This window comes from Platalea leucorodia, assembly GCF_965183815.1.
Source record: "Platalea leucorodia genome assembly, chromosome: 15".
Taxonomy (NCBI): Eukaryota; Metazoa; Chordata; class Aves; order Pelecaniformes; family Threskiornithidae; genus Platalea; species Platalea leucorodia.
The window spans coordinates 2,913,581-2,933,206 of NC_138837.1; the positions used below are offsets into that span (position 1 = coordinate 2,913,581).

Here is a 19,626-nt window from a genome sequence, read left to right on the forward strand (position 1 = left end):
GGGACTCAGCCCCTGCCCCGGGCAGCCTGGGCCAGGGCCTGACCGCCCTTTGGGTGAAGAAGTTTTTCCCAATACCCACCCCAAACCTGCCCTGGCGCAGCTTGAGGATGTTCCCTCTCGTCCCAGCGCTTGTTCCTGGGGAGCAGAGACCGACCCCCCCGGCTCCAGCCTCCTTTCAGGCCGTTGCAGAGAGCGATGAGGGCTCCCCTCAGCCTCCTCTTCTCCAGGCTGAGCCCCCCCAGCTCCCCCAGCCGCTCCTCCCCAGCCTTGTGCTCCAGCCCCTGCCCCAGCCTCGCTGCCCGGCTCTGGCCACGCTCCAGCCCCTCCATGGCCGCCTTGGGGTGCGGGGCCCAGCGCTGAGCACAGCATTCGAGGGGCGGCCTCACCAGTGCCCAGCGCAGGGGGACGATCCCTGCCCTGGTCCTGCTGGCCACACTATTCCTGATACAAGGCAGGATGCCGTTGGCCCTCTTGGCCACCTGGGCACGCTGCCAGCTCGTGTTCAGCCGGCTGTCGACCAACACCCCCAGGTTCTTTTTCACTGGGCAGCTCCCAGCCGCTCCTCCCCACGCCTGCAGCGGTGCCTGGGGTTGTTGTGCCCCCAGGGCAGGACCCGGCCCTGAGCCTTGCTGAATCTCGTACAGTTGGCCTGGGCCCATGGCTCCAGCCTGGCCAGGGCCCTCTGCAGAGCCTCCTGCCCTCCAGCAGATCAACGCTCCCAGCCAACTTGGTGTTGTCTGCAAACTGACTGAGGGTGCCCTCGATCCCCTCATCCAGATCATTGATGAAGACATTAAACAGAACTGGCCCCAATACCGACACCTGGGGAACAGCGCTGGTGACCGGCCGCCAGCTGGATTTAACTCCATTCACCACCACTCTTTGGGCCCAGCCGTCCAGCCAGTTCTTCACCCAGCGCAGAGTGCACCCATCCAAGCCGTGAGCAGCCAGTTTCTCCAGGAGAATGCTGTGGGAAATGGTGTCAAAGGCCTTACTAAAGTCCAGGTAGACAACATCCACAGCCTTCCCCTCATCCACTACGGGTCACCTTGTCATAGAAGGAGATCAGGTTGGTCAAGCAGGACCTGCCTTTCATAAACCCATGCTGACTGGGCCCGATCCCCCAGTTGTCCCACACGTGCCGTGTGATGGCACTCAGGATGACCTGCTCCATGACCTTCCCCAGCACCGAGGTCAGGCTGACAGGGCTGTAGCTCCCCGGATCCTCCTTCCGGCCCTTCTTGTAGAGGGGTGTCACATTTGCCGACCTCCAGTCAACCGGGACCTCCCCAGTCAGCCAGGATGCTGATAGACGATGGAGAGTGGCTTGGTGAGCACCTCCGCCAGCTCCCTCAGTGCCCTTGGGTGGATCCCCTCTGGCCCCTTAGGCTTGTGCCTGTCAAGTAACTACTAGAAATGTTAGAAGTAACTACTAGAAGTAACTACGAGAAATGTTTTTGGATGTGTGAGAAGTTCAAATGCTACACCTTATCCCCAAAAAGCAGCGAGCCTCACCCCCTCCCTTCCCTGCCAACAACCGTTTGACAGAATCGGTGGAGTTGAGCTGGGGTTTGGTGCTGCAGGTCCTGAACTTCCAGCAGACGCCTGCCGCAGTACGGCTTGCTTGCCCAGGACCGCGAGCCGTGCCCCGGGACCGGTGGGGCTGCACAAACCCGGGGCCTGATCTTGCAGGCAGAGGCAGGCGCGTATGTGTAAGTGAAAGCCCTTCACGCAATTACTTTATTCATTTCTCCCCTGCAATATTTCCCGTGTCTCAATTGAAAGCACAAAGCCGACGGACAATATTGCGCCCGCTGCGTGAGAAGGAAAAGGAGAAGCTGTTTGTCCACTTATATTTTGCAAACCATGGAAACGGCGGCCGTCAAGCAGAGCTGGGGAAATGTCACGGGCTGCGACCAACCTCCAGCCCGACGGCCGGCACACGGAGAGAGTTTTCAAATCGCTCATTTCTATCTTGACAGCATCCTTTAAAATTATTAGTCGTGATGAAGTATCCACTTTCAAAAAACCTCACCCCCTAAACAAATATCTGTCAAAGCTTGTTTGGGAAGGAACTGGCTAGTCTTTGCCATCACACGCACGCGGTCTCTCTCCCTCTCTGTCTTTTTCTCTCTTCCATGTTTAAAGTGTTCTTTCAGGGACGGAGTTATTTTTGCAGTAACGTGCCAGCCCCTGTAACCACACTGGAGTAACATGCCTAAAAATATGATGCTTTTCATGGCTGTGTAATTTTGACAAGTGCTGTATTTATTACAATCATTCATATTTCCTTACAATTTTATTTATTTCCTAAATAAAGCTCACTAACTTAAAAAAGGTTTGTGTGTTATTATTTTCTCTGTAAAATAGGCCATGGAGCAACTTGGATAGCGGTTTGCTGTGGAAGCAGCTGAGCAGTGCTGCAAAACTCACTCATTTCTGCAGCTGCAGCACCGAGCAGGATTACCCAGCGCGGGGCCGGCTGCGCTGGGCGCTGCCCGCTGGCCCAGCAACAACCAGTCCCTGCCCGAAGAGCCGCCGGTGCCGACAGTCAGCCGAGGCGCTCGGTGTGTGTCCCTTGCCTGGGGTCCTGCAGGAGAGCGGCGGAAATTTGGGGAATGAACCCTAAAGCATCTCTCATGGCAGCGCCGTAACGGGAGGGTCGCCTCTTCGTTGCCTGTGGAAGCTGGCATGGTTGTACGGAAGACGGAGCACCCGACATCTGGGGGTTTGACCTGGAAAATCACACAGGGGGCTGTACAGGCGCTGCCGCCACCGGGCTCCGTGCAAAGAGGGATCTGGGGGCAGGGAGGCGAGCGGGGGTGAGGGTGGCACGGCCTGGCGCAGCGAGCTTCTTTCCAGAGCCCCTTCGGGCTGCCGCAGGCAGAGCGGAGCGGGAGGGCGGCGGCGGCGCGTCGTACAAGAATTACTGCAGATGAAGATCGTGGCCGCTCTGCCTGGTTGCCAGGGGAGCTGGAGTTGCTCCACACCTGCGTAAGCTTTCCTTGGCCCTCGCTGGCCGCGGAGCTGCTTTTCCACTGGGGGTTTTTAATGAGCTGCTTTTATCGTAGTGGGCATTGCCTTCCCAGGGCGGCTTGGCTGCCTCTTTGCTCCACTGTTACTTTTTTGTGCAAAATCCTTCACCACGTAGAGCTGTTACTTCTTAAAAATAATTAGGAGGGTTTTCCTTGTGTGTGAAAGACAGCGAGAGAGAAGGTGGGGGGAAGTGAGTAAAACCGTGTGTGGCTGAGAGCTGGGGAAAGAGAGAAAGTGTGGGGGAGAGAAAACGTGAATATGCATGAGAGAGACTATTTATGTGTCTGTGTCTGCATCGAGGGAGGCAGAAATATATAAATATATGTGTGTGCATATGTGCAAGTGCAGGTTGAGAGATGTATCCAGCAGAGAGCGAAGGACCTGATGCCTTCGTGCGTTTGTCTAGCGTGGTTCTGCCAGGAGCGATTACACTGATTTTCTTCAAATCCTGTGCACAGCCGGGATTTGACTGATGGCAGGAGCCCGGTGTCGCTCCAGGCGCGAGGTCAAATCCCACAGAAGCAGCACAAGCTGCAGGGAAGCAGAAGCACAAACTGGCCGGATAAATACCCCGGAGAGGGGATGCGATGCACCGGGGCCCCGTCCGTCCTGGTGCGACCGCTACCAGTCTGTGCCCGACCTGGGCTGGAGGCGAGAGCGGGGCAGGACGGGGTGGGCTGGAGACCCCGCTCGGCACGTCCCTTCTGCAGGGGGGAGCAGGGGGAGCCCGCGCAGCCCCCGCCGGGGCGTCCTCCTTGGAGCACAGGGGTGACGAGGGAAGAAGGGACCTGCTTGGTAAAAATCAATTGAAAAAGTTTATGGGAAGCCCTTTAGTTCCAGTTTTCTTTCTAGCGTCGGATTCCCAGTGGGGAGATGCCTGAAGTAAAACGGGAGGAAAGCCGCAAGGCTGCAGAGTCTGCAGGACCCTGTGCTCATCGTCCCGCGGCGCAGGGCGGGGGCGGAGGTGCCTCTCACCGCTTCGGTATGAAATCACCGGAGGGGCATCGCACGGAGCCAGCTTTTGGGCTGACTCAGGCCTGGATGGCAAATGTCTGCACAGGGAGGAAATTCGTTACCAGCCGTGCTCGTGGGGCTGACAGCTCGCTGGTGTAAAACTGGCCCCGGGACGGGACGTAGATGGAGCATTGCTCATTTACAGCAGTAAGAGCCAGCCTCGCAGGAAGCAGAGGCAAGCCGAACTGCCGTGACGCTTGTGAAAGTGGCACGTGTATCGTGGGCTCTGTGTGCGAGCAACTGATGGAAGGCTCTTGAGATTGCTCAAGGACCAAAAGAGCAGCGGGGCACCCTGGAGCCACGGCTCAAGCCGTGGGATGGAGCCCGTGAAGGAGCACCGTGGGCTGGATGAGGGAGCAAAATCCCTCAAGGCAAGCGAGGGGCTACCAGAGCCACCCCTGGGGCCCTGCCCTGGGCTCGGGGGGGCTGGTGGCACGGGGGGTCCCTGTCTGCACAGCGTCGCACCGCGGAGACACGGCCCAAATTCTTCGTGAACACCGATAATCAGAGATGCACTAACAGGCGTTTGCTCACGGCGGTTTGGAGCTGGGCGAGCAGTGCAAACGTCCCCCGGTAAATACAGATCTTCACTCTCCATTTTTCACTTTTCCCCAGGAACAAAACGGGCTTTTCTTTCTTTCTTTTTGGGGGCGATGTCTCTTCTGAGCCGTGCTCAGGAACTGCAGACGTGTACATAACATATCTGTGTCAAAATTATGTAAGGGCTTCATTAATATAAAACTTGCACAGCTGTAAGAACACTTACAAGCTCTTCATTTCTTGTGCAATTGCATAGAAGCACGTAAAGAAAGTTAAGTTAAAAAAAAAGGATATGGACTAAATTCATGCTAAATAAACAATAAAAAGACATGAGACCCAATGCCTAAATGCTCTTCCTTTTAAAGGCACAGCTGGCATAAAACAGCGGAATGTCGGAGTTAACCGCTCTGACTCTAATTCCAACCACGCCGTTGTCTGAAGATGCCCTTTGGTGTATCGCTTTCCTCTGCAGGGGCTCGACCAAGCGCTAACCCCCCCGTGCCGCGGCGCGCGAGGCGCTGCCGAGCATTACTGCGTCCATGTGGAATGCATTGAGCCGCGGTGCTTTCCAAACACGGGGCTCCGCTCTGGGCCCTGGTGTTCCTGGAACAGGCTCCTGATTTTTATCTCCAAGACCTTCAGCCACAAAACCATCTTGATAAGGAAACAGTTGACACTTACTGGGAAAGAAGCTGAAATCAGAGCAATATCAAGGGTTCTCTAATCCAGCAAATCACTTCTGTTGTGGAAATGAGCAGCTGAAGTGATTTTTTTTTTGGTCTGGACCAAATCAAATGATGCAGAAAAATCAGAGAGAGGTTTAGTGAACTCAGTCAGGACCAGTTGCTCTGTGTTTAATAGCCAGGTTGGCAAAGAGTCATAGCACTTCTGTAGCTATGATGGTCTAAAATAATCAAGGACAAGGTTTGTAGGGAAAGATAATATTTTTTTTGAATCGACTAACAAAGCTGAAAAAAGCCGGGCAAACATTTAGGTTTATAAGCCCTTCTCCAGGACAGGAAAAGAACTCATAACCTCGCACACAGCTGCTTTGAACTTAACTTGGTTGTGCTGGTCAATCAGGCGGTTTCAGAGAAAAGGTGGTTGCCACCCGTGGAGCAGAGGGAAGCGTTGGCCGAGAGAGAGAGGATCCTGCCAATAGCCCCAAGTTACAGTTGTAGCTGCTTTTATCGGCGTGAACGTGTCATATTTTGCCAGCTGAATCTCCAGATGGAAATGGCACTTGCGCATGGTTTTGAACAGCGTACGAGAGAGCTGCGCCGAGTCTCGCAGCCTCTGCGCCGCAGCCCGGCCCTGCTCGGCCGCAGGAGGCTCCGGAGCGGCTGCAGCCAGCGCGAGTCGTTTCTGCAGATCCTATCTCCACATCGGGCCTGTAGTTCATAGGCAGCTTCATGTTTGGGTTTCCATTCAATATTCCTCGGCTTCGGTTTCCAAGACTACAAGCCAACATCCAACCCCTCCTCCCACTCCTGTTTTCAAAGAAAGAAAAACACTGTGAAAAGAAGCTACTCGATTTCTGGGCAGTTTTCAAAGCAGAAAGAAAGGCAGCGCCGGGAGCTCCTCGCCCCACGCACGCCGCAGGCCCTGCTCCGGCCAGGGCTCCCTCCGGCTTCCCGCCGGGCTGAGCCGCAATTCTCCGGGTGCTGCGTCCTTCTGCGAGCAGGAAAGCGCCTTCCCCACCTTTGCAAGTGCAGGGTGCGGAGGAGCAATGAAAAGTTTTTAAAGACAAAATGGGGGTGTTGGAGTAGTTAACTACCCAGGGCTTCATTCAAATCATTTTGCAAATGCTGGTTTTGTTTGGAAATTCAATAGCGGGGAAGGAGCCGGGGCGACCTGCCCCGGGAGCCCGTGCGGGCCCCGCTCCCTGGCCGAGGAGGACGGAGGATCGCCGGCGCTCGGCTTTGCACCGTCGCTTGGGGTCTCATTCATTTCTGTTCATTTGCTTACAGAATAGTCTGCTTCTAACAACTTGATTTAAATGGGGGCTTCCTTATCTGGCAGGGAGAGCAGGTCAGCATCTTCTGCCGGCTCCGCACCCCGGGCCACCAAGGTCTTTTCAGCTGGGGATGTGAGAGCGGCACAGAAATATTCAGGTCGGCATGGGCCCGGTGGGTGCTCCTTCCCCAGCGGAGCGTGTCAGGCGCCATCCCGCCAAGGTCCCTGGAGCCCCACCAGTGCAAAACCAGTCACTCAGCTGTGTCCGACCACTGCGCCTGCTCCAGGGGCTGCTGGCAGCCCCGCACCAGCGTCTGCCAGGAGCCACGAGCCTTCGCACGGTGCCAAAGAAACGGGACCTCCCGCGGCTCCCCAACCTCCCCAGGGCTGTGCGGGAAAAGCCGGGCAGGTGTGCAGGGGAGGAGGAGGAGGAAAAAGAGGAGGAGGAGGAAGAGAAGGAGGAAGAGGAGGAGGGGGGCAGCACCCAGTAGCTCACTGCAGCGGGAGCTGAGGCCAGGCTCGAGGGGAATGGTGCGGCAGGAGCACCCGCAAAGACACCAGAGTTCAATGCAACTGCATGGCTCCATTTGTGTTAGGAAATAGAAGATGCATCTCAAATTCCTTTTTTTTTTTCTTTTTGCTTGGGACTTTTGTTCCAGGGCAATGTTACTGTGCTCTTTCCATTGGCAGGTGCTGGGTTTGGGGTGCCCGCTCCGTGCCGGGGGGGTTTCAGTAAGGTTATCCCTGCTTACACCCCGGTGAACCTGATCCAGTGTTTGATTTACGCGTCACATCATCCGCATTCCCATGGCAAAGGACCAAGATGCCGCAAACGTGAACCACGGCGGCTGGGGAGGAGGGCATCAGAACGTCGTCGTTCGCTGCTCCAGCAGCAGCACGCGGGGACAGGCTGGGACGGGAGGGCCGCTCCGCCAGCGCAGCAAACGGCTCGCGTTCGGTCAAACCCAGCGCCACCAACTGCAGTGAAGTGAGCAGCGGTGTTTGTCCAGGGGGAGAGTTATGGTGCAAGAGTTATTTTAATCCCGCGGTGACTCACGGCTACCACATCGTGACTCACCGCAGAGTTTGGTCGTTTGACTGTTTTGAAGATGCGTCAGGTTCCCCGTGAAGGCGAAGGATGGTGTTTCATGCCAGGGAACGAGCTGACATTTTTTTCAGCTGCCTAAACCTCTGCAAACAGAGGCCCAGCAGCTGGGCGTAGGCACCGCATGGCATGGCTTGGCACGGCATGGCACAGCAGGGTATGGCATGGCATGGCACGGCACGGCACGGCACAGCATGCCACAGTGAGGTACGGCATGGCACGGCATGGCACAGCAGGGTATGGCATGGCATGGCATGGCACAGCATGGCACAGCGGGGTATGGCATGGCACAGCATGGCACAGTGGGATATGGCATGGTACGGCATGGCACAGCAGGGTATGGCATGGCACAGCATGGCACAGTGGGGTATGGCATGGTACGGCATGGCACAGTGGGGTACGGCATGGCACGGCATGGCACAGCAGGGTATGGCATGGCATGGCATGGCACAGCATGGCACAGCGGGGTACGGCATGGCACAGCATGGCACAGTGGGATATGGCATGGTACGGCATGGCACAGCAGGGTATGGCATGGCACAGCATGGCACAGTGGGATATGGCATGGCACAGCATGGCACAGTGGGATATGGCATGGTACGGCATGGCACAGCAGGGTATGGCATGGCACAGCATGGCACAGTGGGATATGGCATGGCACAGCATGGCACAGCAGGGTACGGCACGGCATGGCACGGCATGGCACAGCGGGGTACGGCGTGGCATTGCATGGCATGGCACGGCATGGCACAGCATGGCATGGCATGGCACGGCACGGCACAGCATGGCACAGCGGCGTATGGCATGGCACGGCACGGCACGGCACAGCACGGCACAGCATGTTGGGCCCCTGCCTGCCACCGTCTTCACGCTGTGCTGGGCTTTGCCTTACGCACCACAGAGGCACGGAACCATAGAAGGTCCTGAGTCGGAAGGGACCCGCACGGATCATCGAGTCCAGCTCCTGTCCCGGCACAGGACAACCCCAAAATTCACCCCAGGTGCCTGAGGGCGTTGTCCAACTGCTTCTTAAGTGTTGTCAGGAAGAACTTATATTGTCACCAAGGATATTGTCACCAAGAACTGCAAAGCAAAGGGGAGAACGGCCCTGCGGTACCCATCGCTCAGGGAACTGCATTTCCCCTCGGGTTCACCGGCGTGGCATCGCCTGCACGCCGCCAAGGGCCCGGTGCAGCGCGGGGAACGCTCAGATGCCAACGTGTTATGGGAAAGTTTGATTTTAAAAAACTCTTTCTAAGATGACAGAGTTACACACAGGTGTTTAAAAGGCGTCGCAGCCCTCTGCCATTCATTCCTGCTGCCCAGGGGAGTTGCTCGCTCGCAGGGCAAGCCCTTTGCAGGTGTGCTACGAACCCCAGCGCGGGGGAAGCCACCCCGCGGTGCTGCACAGAGCTCACCGCTTACAGGCAATAAAATTCCTATCGCCTCTGCTTGCGCTTGGCCCAGACCCTACACCAGGAATCGGCTTCTCTACTGCCCGAGCAGGCCTGAAAACATTTCTCTTTTGGCAGTGCTTTCCAACAAACAGCAAATCCTTAAGATTTCTTCTTGGCGCTGACGGCAGCGTTTCGGCAGTGATTGATTTTCTCTGTTGGGATTCAGGGAAAGGCTACCCCTGTTTCTAGGAATCCCGACGAGCACAGCTCGTTCCCTCGCGCGGGACAACGCCACGCATGCGGGGCACCCCTGCCCGCACCCCGTCCTGGGGGACCGGGGGATGCCCCTGCCTGCCGGGGGGGCACGGGGACACCCAGGCAGGGGGTCCCTGCGCGTGGCACAGGGTGAGGGCGCGGTGGGTGCGCGGGTGCCGCCGGGGCCGGCGGCGGTGATGCCGCACCCGCGGGGCGGCCCGCGGGGGCCGCGGTACCTGTGCGGGGCGGCGGGCGGCCCCGGGGGGGGGGGCAGCCGGTACCCCCCGCCCGCGCAGCGGGGCCGCGCCGCGCCGGGCCGATGCGAGCGGGGCCGTGGGAGGCGGCGGGGGCGGCCCCGCGCTAATTGCATAAGCGGGACGTCAATGCCCGCGGGAGGCGCGGGGGAAGCGCGGGAAGATGGCGCCCCGCGCCCTGCCCCCGCCGCACGCCGCCGCTCCCCGCCGCGGCCCCCGGGCGGGCGGGCGCTGACCCGGCCCGGCGGCGGCAGAGGGGCGGCGGGGGCCCAGCGGTAAGGGCGGCGCCGCGGGAGCCCGGGGGCGGCGGCGGGGGCGCAGCCCGGCGGGAAGCGCCCGGGGCGGCGGGGCCGGGGCCGGGGCCGGGCGGGCGGGACGGCGCCGCAGCGCCTTTGAATGAGCCAATGGCGGCGGGAGCCGCCGCCGCCGCCGCGGCCGGGGCTGCCCGCGGTGCCCCCCCCCCCCCCCCGGCAGGTGCCGCCGGGGCCGCTCCCGCCGCGGCGGGGAAGGCGGGGGAGCCGGCGCGGTGCCCCCCGCCGCCGCTGCGTCCCGCTGCCCGGCGGCGCTGGGAAGCTCCCGCCCGGGACGGCGGGGAGCGGCGGGGGCTGCGTGTCCGTGTGTCCGCGTCCGTGTGTCCGCGTCCCCGCGGGGCCGGGCGGGCGCGGAGCTGCCTCCGCTTTCATAATCGGTGCCGAGGCGAAAGCCGGGGCCGCGGGGGCCGTGTCGCAGCTCGCTGCTCCGGCTCCTGCCAGCCCCGGCCCCGCAGCAGCCCCCCCCCCTTTTTTTTTTTTTTTTCGGTCGCACCCGGTTTACCGTAACTTAACCCCGGGCCCTTCTCGGGAAACGGGAGCGTTATTAATAGGACGGTCCGGGCAGCGGGAGCTGGCGTTGTACAGCACGGTGAGGTTTGCTGTTGTGATCCGCGGCGTGAGGTCACGCGTGTCGCCGTGACGGGAGCGCAAAGGGGGGGAAAAGTAACTTTTAAGCTGTTTTACTGCTGCCCACGGAGGATCGCAGCCGGGGCCGGGCTCTGCCTGCCGCCCCTCAGACCTCACGGCGGCGAAACTGGGCTGCGCGGTTTCCCTCGCTGGGCGCAGTGCCGCCGTTTCCCCGCTCGCCCTGCCGTCCCGTTGGTTTGGGAGCTGCTGAAACTGCTAGGAAATCGTGAATTAACAAATCAGGCTAAATGTAAAGCTGCTATCCCGCAGGTGCCCCTTCCCGAGGCCGAGGCTGCGCAGGCCTGTGGCGTGTCCCCGTGCCACATGGCGGGGTGGCCCCGTGCTGCGGGAGCCGAGGCACTCGGGGGGTTAATTCGCTCTTGCTCAACAGTAGCAAAGATTGCCGCTGCTCCCTTTGGTTTCACGTAAATTACCGGTGGATGAACCTGCCTCATCCATGCTTGTTTTGCGGGTCCTGAGCACCCACTGGTGGGGCTGAACCAGCCCCGGGCTCTGTGCTCCCGGGCAAAACCCTCCGGGACGCCGTGCTCGGCCGATGGGTGCGTTGTGTTGTGACGCGAAGGCAGGGTGACGAGCACGTGTGTCCCCTCCAGGCTCTGCTGATGGAGACCGCCAAGCTCAACCCCATCATCCGGGATGTCTACGCGGCCGCTGGCCGTGTCCAGCAAGCACCGGCCACCGCCTCGGCGCGGAGGGGCAGCAGCTGCCGAGAGCTCATGGTCAAGCTGACGGAGGGGCAGTACGTGCTGTGCCGCTGGACCGATGGGCTCTATTACCTCGGAAAGATCAAAAGGGTAAAGTGGGCACCCAAAAGGGTAAGGTGGGCACCCAAAGTGTAGCTAGCGCCATTCCCTGGGTCGGCTCGTGGCTCGGAGGGGTGCTGGCCTGGGCTGCAACACGTCTTTGGTGATCGGGGCATTTTGGGTTGACGTCCTGCCCCTGGGTATCACACCCCAAACCTGACTTCCCGCAGCCCCAAGAGGCAGGGCCGGTCACCAGGGAAAACGGGAAGGCACTGGGAATGGGAGCTGACACCCGGCGATTCTTCCCGCTCTCTCCCCGCAGGTGAGCGGCTCCAAGCAGAGCTGCCTCGTCACGTTTGAGGACAACTCCAAGTACTGGGTCCTGTGGAAGGACATCCAGCATGGTGAGTGCCGCCCTGTCCTCCCTTCCCACCGCCGTGCCGGGGGGTCCTTCCTGGCGCCGGGGAGAGGTGGCCGTGCCTCGCGCATCTCCGACTCTGCCATCCCCGTCCCGCAGCCGGCGTCCCCGGGGAGGAGCCCAAGTGCAACATCTGCCTGGGAAAGACGTCGGGCCCCATGAACGAAATCCTCATCTGCGGGAAGTGCGGGCTGGGTGAGTGCGGGCGCGTCGCCCTGGGGGCGAGGGTCCGGCCAGCCCGGTGGCGCTGACGTCGAGCCCTCCCGCAGGTTATCACCAGCAGTGCCACATCCCGGTGGCGAGCAGCGGCGAGGGCCCGCTGGGGACGCCGTGGTTCTGCCGCCGCTGCATATTTGCCCTGGCTGTGCGGGTGAGTGGGGCTGCCCGGGGTCACCAGCTCCTCGTGCCGCCTGCCCTTGGCGCGGCGGTGCAGGATGCGGCCCCCTGGCTGGCTGTGCTGACCCCCGTCCCGCTTGGTCCCGCAGAAGGGGGGTGCCCTGAAGAAGGGAGCCATCGCCAAGACGCTGCAAGCCGTCAAGATGGTGCTGTCCTACAACCCCGACCTGCTCGAGTGGGACTCCCCGCACCGGACCAACCAGCAGCAGTGCTACTGCTACTGCGGGGGCCCTGGCGAGTAAGGCCCTGCCCGCCCGCCCGCTGGGAGGGCTCTTGCATTTGGTTTTGTGATGAAAAGCATTCGCAAAAGGCGGGTGGGATCAGGTTGGGGAGTTTTTTTCCCCAGGAGAGATGTCCCCAGCTTGCAGGGCACTGCCCTGGGGCTGGCGGCTTTGCTGCCCACGCTGCCTCTGCCATCTGGGTCTTCACTTGCTCCCAGAGGCACCGTTTGCACCCGCCTCCGTGGCTGCGGAAAATACAAGTTAGGGCCCAACTTCCTCTCCCTGGCTGGGGGTCGGTGCCTGGGAGAGGGCCAGGGCAGTGGCCGCTGCACGCTGCCCTCGCCGTCACCCGCCTCCTCTCCCTCCCCAGGTGGTACCTGAAGATGCTGCAGTGCTACCGCTGCCGGCAGTGGTTCCACGAAGCCTGCACCCAGTGCCTCAGCGACCCCATGATGTTCGGAGACCGGTACGTCCCTTCCGGACTTTGCTGGGCTGGTGCTGGACATTGGAGCTGGCTTCCCAGGGGCGCTCGTGCATGGACGCGTCCCCCGTCTGTATCTCCCCAACCCGGCTGTGGCACCGATGTGGATCAGCCGCCCTGGGGGCGGGCAGGTGGCCTGTCCGGCAGAGCCCCGCTCCTCCCAGCCATGCTGTCACCATCGGCGCCCGGAGCACTGTCCCCACCCTGACCCGTCCCCAGGCCCTGCGCGGCTGCGGGGATGACCCCCACCCCCAGCGCTCCCCTCCCCGCTGTTTTCCAGGTTCTATGTCTTTTTCTGCTCCGTGTGCAACCAGGGACCTGAATACATCAAGCGCCTGCCCTTGAGATGGTAAGAAACAGCCCTGGCTCCTTCGGAATGTGCCGGGGTGGCCGCGGGGCACCGGGCTGCCCGGTGCCCGGTGCTGCTGAGCCCTTGCCGTGGGCCCGGCCCCAGCGGTGGGTTTCAGCAGCGTGAATTCACGGAGCATCTCCTGCTCATCCCAGCCCAGCCCTGAGCTGGGGCCTTTGCTCAGCCGCAGCCCCGGGCGTGCAGCTCCCTCTGCCCGGCCCCGCGGGGCTGTTTCCCAGGGAAGCTGTTCCCAATATGCCCCAAACCAGCTGTTTGTCTGGGAGCCAAGGTGCACGTTTGCCAGAAGATAACTGCAAAAAGCAATCGGGTGACCATTCATCAAATTCTGTGATTAAACACAAGTTTACAAGTGGTACCTTCTAGTGTACCTCGATGGTCTGAAAGCACTTTATGAAGTGTATGAATTGCCAGCAGCCCAGCTTTTCCCTGCTCTTCCCCTTGTGCTCGGCCGTGTCAGACGTGTTACTGGTGCTAACGGGCTGCTGGGATGCGGCTGCCTCGGGGACATTGCACCGAGCAGCGCAGCAGGCTGGAAGAAGAAGAAGGGAAATCCTGCAGGATATATTGCTTGGCTTTCATTTTTAGAGATGCAAGTGTAAAATCCCACAGGACAGACTGAGTTGTTAAAACAGGCAGTGTATTTTCATGTGAATAAGAGCCGTCTTGCTCCCGTACCTAACTGCAGCAAGAGCACACAGCTGCGCCTTATTAAAAAGCTGGAAAACTGGGCATTTGTCCTGGGAGCGGCATGTCCTCCAGCTCCTGGGCTCGAGGGTCTCGGCGTTTGGGGTTCCCCCCGGCTGTGGGCAGTGTCCCACCCCTCCCCAAAGCCCAGGGAATGCCATCCTGGCTGTGGTGACATCCCCTGGGATGTGTGTCCAGGCCAGGGTTGCTTCCCCTGTGGGGTGTGGGAATGGTCCTGGCTTCCAGTGAGAAGGTTTTGGGAGGGTCGTGCTGGGGGCTGCGCTGGAGTGGTGCTGGGGGAGCAGAACATTGTGGCGGGTACCATCGTGCTGGGGAGAAGGTGGGCTGCTGACCCTCTCCCCCGCTTTGCTCCCGCAGGGTGGATGTCGTCCATCTCGCGCTCTACAACCTGGGCGTACAGAGCAAGAAGAAGTACTTCGACTTCGAGGAGATCTTGGCCTTTGTGAACCACCACTGGGATCCGCTGCAGCTCGGGAAGGTACCAACGCGCAGCCCGGGTCGGGCTGGAGGGCAGCCGTGGGGAGGGAGAGGTGCTGCCGGGGACGTAAGTCATGGCCGGCTGTTCCCGAAGCCTCAGCTCAGAGGGACCGGGTCCTCCTTCCCCGCGGCAGCCGTGCGGCTGGGGCAGGTTGGCTGGGGAAGGGCAGTGCTCGCGGTGAGACGGTGGGGCAGAGAGCTCTGCCCCTCGGTTGGGCTGGCTTCCCCGCTTGGCAGCCGCCAGCCCCGAGGTGTGTTTGCGTGTTGCTTGTTGGGAAGGGGTCGGAGCTTTGGGAGACCGTGACCCGAGCTGGCTGGTCCTCAGCCGGTCACCTGCGGGGAAGGAGCTTTCAAACACCTGCCTGGTTTCTCTGGGTGGGCAGGAGCACCCGGCCCGGGGCGTTGGCTGGGAACACGTGGCAGCTCCTGCGCGCTCTTCACCCACCCCGGGTGGCGTCAGAGCAGGGCATCCCCCGCGGGCAGCGTCAGCGGTGGAGGGTGCTGCTCCCTGAGCCAGGAATGGTGTCAGCCCCCGGGCATAGGGCAAGGGACCTTTCCTGGGCCCTTTTTCCTGGGGTGGGCGGCGGGGGGTGAGGGGTGGAAAGGGACGTGCCCAAGTGTTGGCAGTGCCACCGTGCCGGCATCCCCTCTCCAATGAGCTTGGGCATCTCAGCAAAACCCCGGTTCGTGCAGCGCTCGGCACGGGCAGCTCCTGCTCAAAATTAGCTTAAACACCTTCCTCTGCGCTGGGATTTCCCTTTGTTTGGGTGTTGAACCTGACAAGTTTCCCAGTTGGAGCTAGAGCCGGGAGAAGTGCTAAAACCAAGGCGTCTTGGAAACCTGTCGCCGCATCGGGACGAATGGGTTCCCCGCAGACGCCTCCCTCCCCTGCACCGAGGGCGGCTGGTGCCAAACCCGGGCGGCTCTGGGCTTTGGCATCCATCACTCCCTGACCTTGGGCAGGAGCTGAAACCTGGAGTTCGGGTTCCCCCGTCTGTTTGGTTTTTGCATAACCGCAGCGGGTGCCGAGCCCTGCCTGACCTCCGCCATCTCTCCGCAGCTGACGGGCACCCCGGTCTCTGAGCGCGGCCCCCACCTCCTCAACGCCCTCAACAGCTACAAAAGCAGGTGGGCCCCGGGCGCAGGGGGCGAGGATGGGAACGGGACGGGATGCAGGATGCTCCTGCGGCCCCCCCGGCTGAGGGTTGTTTCCTCCCCTCTGCCGCCCAGGTTTCTGTGCGGGAAGGAAATCAAAAAGAAGAAATGCATCTTTCGCCTGCGAATCCGCGTCCCACCGAACCCCCCCAGCAAGGTGCTGCCAGAGAAAGCCCCCAGCGTGGGTGAGAGCGGCTCCTGCGAGCTGAAGAAGAGGGGAAAAAGCAAATATGTCCATAAAGACAGGTGAGTGGCCAAATTCGCCCGGGCACTCCCCCGCTGCCACGCTCCCCTGGGGCGGCCTGGCAGCCTCACCCCCCGCCTCGCTTTGCAGCCTGCTGCCGCGGCAGCTCCAGCAGCAGAAGCGGCGAGCGGCGCGGCGCAAAAGGGCCAAGTTCCTGCTGGAGGACGCCATTCCCAGCGTGAGTCCTTCACCCCCTCCTCTGCGCGACCGCCCCAGGCTTTGGCAACCGGGTGGGACCCTGCAGCGCCCATCCCCGCGAGGTTCCCCCGCTCCCGTGGGCAGGGAGAGCCCCCAGCCCTCGCCCTGGGGTTTGCAAATGTTCTGTGCCGAGCCTGCTTCCCGGGGGCTGCGGGGCCACGGGAGGGAGCGCGGTGGTGCCGGGGCAGAGGGTGCCGATGCCGGGGCTGCGGGCAGCACCGCTCTGCTTGGCAGTGACGAGTGCCCTTGTTTTCATGGGGCAGAGCGACTTCACCTCCGCCTGGAGCACCAACCACCACCTGGCCAGCATCTTTGACTTCACACTGGATGAAATTCAGAGCCTGAAAAGGTCCGTGCAGCCGGGCCCGGGGGTGTGGGCAGCAAGGGGGGGCAGTTTGAACGCCCAAGTGTGAGGCAGGGCTGGAAAACCTCCGGCTGCGGGCGCATGCGAGATGGAAGCAGGAGCAGCTGGGGAGGGGGGTGGCCATGGTGCCGCTTGCGCTGGGCTGGGGCCGACACTGCCTGCTGTCCCCCAGTGCCAGCTCGGGACAGACTTTCCTATCGGACGTGGACTCCACAGATGCTGCCAGCACCTCGGGCTCGGCCACCACGAGCCTCTCCTACGAGTCCAGGTGAGGGCTGTACCCCTTTGCCCCCTTCCAGAGGGGCCCCGGTGGCATGGCCAGGGGGGCGAGGGGCTGCCCCTCTCCCCGCACAGCACCCTCCTGTCCTGGCACAGGGACGTCCCGCATCGGGGAGCCTTTCCTCCCCACCTCCTAAAACGGGCTGGTGGTCCCAAAGCGGCGCTGCCTCGCTGGGCATGCAGGGTCAGAGCCATCGGTCCTTGCTGGGCTCGCCCCAATTCTCGGTGTGCTCCCTCCAGGCTCGCAGGGCGGCGGGCACAGCCAGCGCGGTGGGGGGCACCTTTTGGGTACTGCCCTCACCCCTCCTCTGTCCCCTCCTCGCAGCCGGAGGACCGTGGGCAGCCGCAAGCGCAAGCTGGCAGCGCCAGCCTACGCCTCGGCGGGGGCGAAGAGGAGAGGCGGGGAGGCGGGCGGGCGCCCGGCCGGGGGCACCCCCGAGGGCAGCGAGGCAGCCTGCGGCCCCGACCGCCCGGACGACGGCATCGACAGCCACACCTTCGAGAGCATCAGTGAGGATGACTCCTCGCTCTCCCACCTCAAATCCTCCATCAGCAGCTACTTTGGGGCGGCGGGCAGGCTGGTCTGCGGCGAGAAGTACCAGGTGCTGGCGCGGCGGGTGACGCTGGAGGGGAAGGTGCAGTACCTGGTGGAGTGGGAAGGCACGACCCCCTACTGAGCCCCGCCAGCCCCCAAACCTCTCCCGGAGCCAAACCAGAGGAGATCGGGATGATGGGGAAACCCTCGCCATGAAGCAGAGAAGGGGCGCTGACCCGCGGGGAGGCTGGGACCCCTCCGTGCTTGGGGGTCCCGGCTGGTGCCGGCTCCCCAGGAACCACCATGGGTGGAGGCAGCGCCCAAGCTGGAACCATCAGTGCTGCTGGCCACGGGTGAAACCCGCAGCCTTGCCGCTGTATTTTTTATTTTAACAATTGTTATTTTATTGGCTGTGTATATGCAAAGAGCGTGGCCCAGCTGCGCTTTCTTGACGGAGCCTTTGCCTGAGCCCGAGGCACCATCACGGCGGTGGTGAGAGCAGCGAGTGGGTCTGGCCTTTCCCCCAGGCTGGTGGCTGTGTCCCGGAGGCAGAAGGGTCCCCCCGGCATGGCCAGGGAGCCCCTTTGGGGGGGCACCCCACAACCTGCTCATGCAGACGGACGTCGTGCCGGTGCCCCACGTCCAAGCCTTACAGAGCAGACTCGAGGGGGTCCTGCTGCTAAAGCAAAAAGCACCTCCCTCACCCATGCTTTCACAGCCCGTCCCTGTGCCCATAGGATACGGTGGGCAAGTCTTGCCAGAGCCAGTGTACGGGGTTTTCCTCCTCCTCATAAATCCATTCATTAAAGGAATGTGGTTTGTTTTAAATGAGGGGAAAATGCCCCATGAACAGCCCACGTGTGGCTGGCTTTCACAGCCACGGGGCAGACGTACGTGGTTGCTCTTGTCCCACAACCTGGACAGCGTGTGATGATGCATCAGCTTCGTTTCTGTGTTCTTCTGACAATCATGGTCTTGGAAGAGATCAGCCAAAAGATACGCCCTTGCCTTAAAACCACCGCGGGCATTTCACAGACTGGAGCCCGAGGCCTTTATTCCTGCAGGAAACCTCGTCCTGAACGTGCCAAATGAGCAGACAAACCAAAAAGGCTGAAACGGACAGTGGGGGCATGGGGAGGGGGTTGTGCCAGGGTCCCCGCGGCCATCCACGTGGCCTCGTGGCTGCGCCTCGCTGGAGAGCAGCCGCGCTTTCCGTTACCGGCAAAGCGTCGATGTTTGTGAGCGCGTGGGGTCGGTTTGTCTGCAGAAGAGAAGGAGCAGCCCCCTTCTTTAACTAAAGCAATACTGCCAGGTTGTTCAGGAGCAAAGCAGTTGTCTTTTTTTAAAAAAAATTCTAATATCATCAGACTTATTTGTTAGATTTTTTTCTAAGAGAGAGAGATATATATTTTTAATGTTGTCCTCCTCATCTCTCCCCCATCACCACCGTGGCCGTCCTGTGGGGCCGGAGGGTGGGCGATGCTGGGGGTCTGCGTGGTCCTGCTCTGTCAGCACGCCCCGTTCCCATAACCCCATCGTTGTTCATATGTGCACTTGCAGGGTCTACCAACCGGAGGGTGAATTGAGAAGGTTGTTTTATTGAAAAAGTACACCAGAAAATTCGTTAGCGTAATCAGCACGAGGGAGCAGGTGGCATTTGCAAACCAGAGGCCAAAGCGTGGTCCTTGAAAATAAACCTCTGCTTCAGCGACTGCTGCAATAACGTAGTGGGACACCCATGAAGGGGGGGTTTGCTGGTTTGTTTTAATCCATCTAGCAGGCACCAGGCCGTGGCGCGGCTGCGCGGTGACGATGCCTCGCGTGGGGCTGCGGTGCAGAGCAGCGGCTTCTCTGCAGCCCCGGGAGGTGCCCGTGTGGCTTGGGCGAGGCGCGAGCTGCTTCGGTGCCCGTACCAGGAGCCCGAATATTCGGCACAGCAGGTAAAAGCATTTAAACTCCTTTCTGATGAGTTGCCCGGTGTCGTGCAGCCAGCGTTGTGCTCGGTGGAGAAGCTGTCAGCCGCTTGTGCGGGGAGAGGTCTGGAGAGGAGGCTCCGTCCAGCTCCAACCAGGAGATGGTTTGAGCTGAGCGGGGTCAGACGTGCCTTGGGGAGAGGTGCTTGGCACCCTCGGGGGCTGCATCTCGGCTCCTCCGGAGGGGAGCATCTCCGGAGGGGCCCTCGTTTTGGGAGGCGTGCTGCCGGGACCCCCGTCCCTGGCAGGGAGGGGTGCAGCTCCCGCAGCCAGCCGAGTCGCTCCCCGTCCTGCCTTGGCTTGTCCCCAAAGGATCGCTTGGCCCATTTCCCTATCACGAGTGCCTGTGAAGCCCTTGTTGTCCGAGTTGCTGCCTGGGGGGGCTGCCGGGGGCTGCCAGGAGCCGTGCCAGGGCCAAGCGGGGTTATTCCCGCGGGATGCGCCAATGGGCATTGCACTCGCGGGAGCACCCACAACGCGTGGCCCCGGTTCTTGTCCTCTCTCCCTCTCTTCTCCTCTCCTCCTGGCCTGTTGCAGAGAATTGAATGTGG

General features: G+C 61.3%; 1 protein-coding gene across 1 annotated transcript; it reads left to right on the forward strand.

The window, feature by feature from the left end:
- Positions 1-11,118: 11,118 nt before the first annotated feature.
- On the forward strand, positions 11,119-18,097 carry PHF19 (PHD finger protein 19; the record flags this gene model as incomplete). Its single annotated transcript, XM_082327226.1, has 14 exons — positions 11,119-11,310; positions 11,582-11,663; positions 11,777-11,872; positions 11,947-12,047; positions 12,163-12,311; positions 12,665-12,760; positions 13,056-13,124; positions 14,208-14,328; positions 15,388-15,455; positions 15,558-15,728; positions 15,817-15,904; positions 16,188-16,273; positions 16,461-16,556; positions 16,893-18,097. 14 exons carry the CDS (start codon positions 11,119-11,121, stop codon positions 17,242-17,244), a joined length of 1,767 nt encoding a protein of 588 aa, XP_082183352.1. The 3' UTR covers positions 17,245-18,097.
- Positions 18,098-19,626: the final 1,529 nt, after the last annotated feature.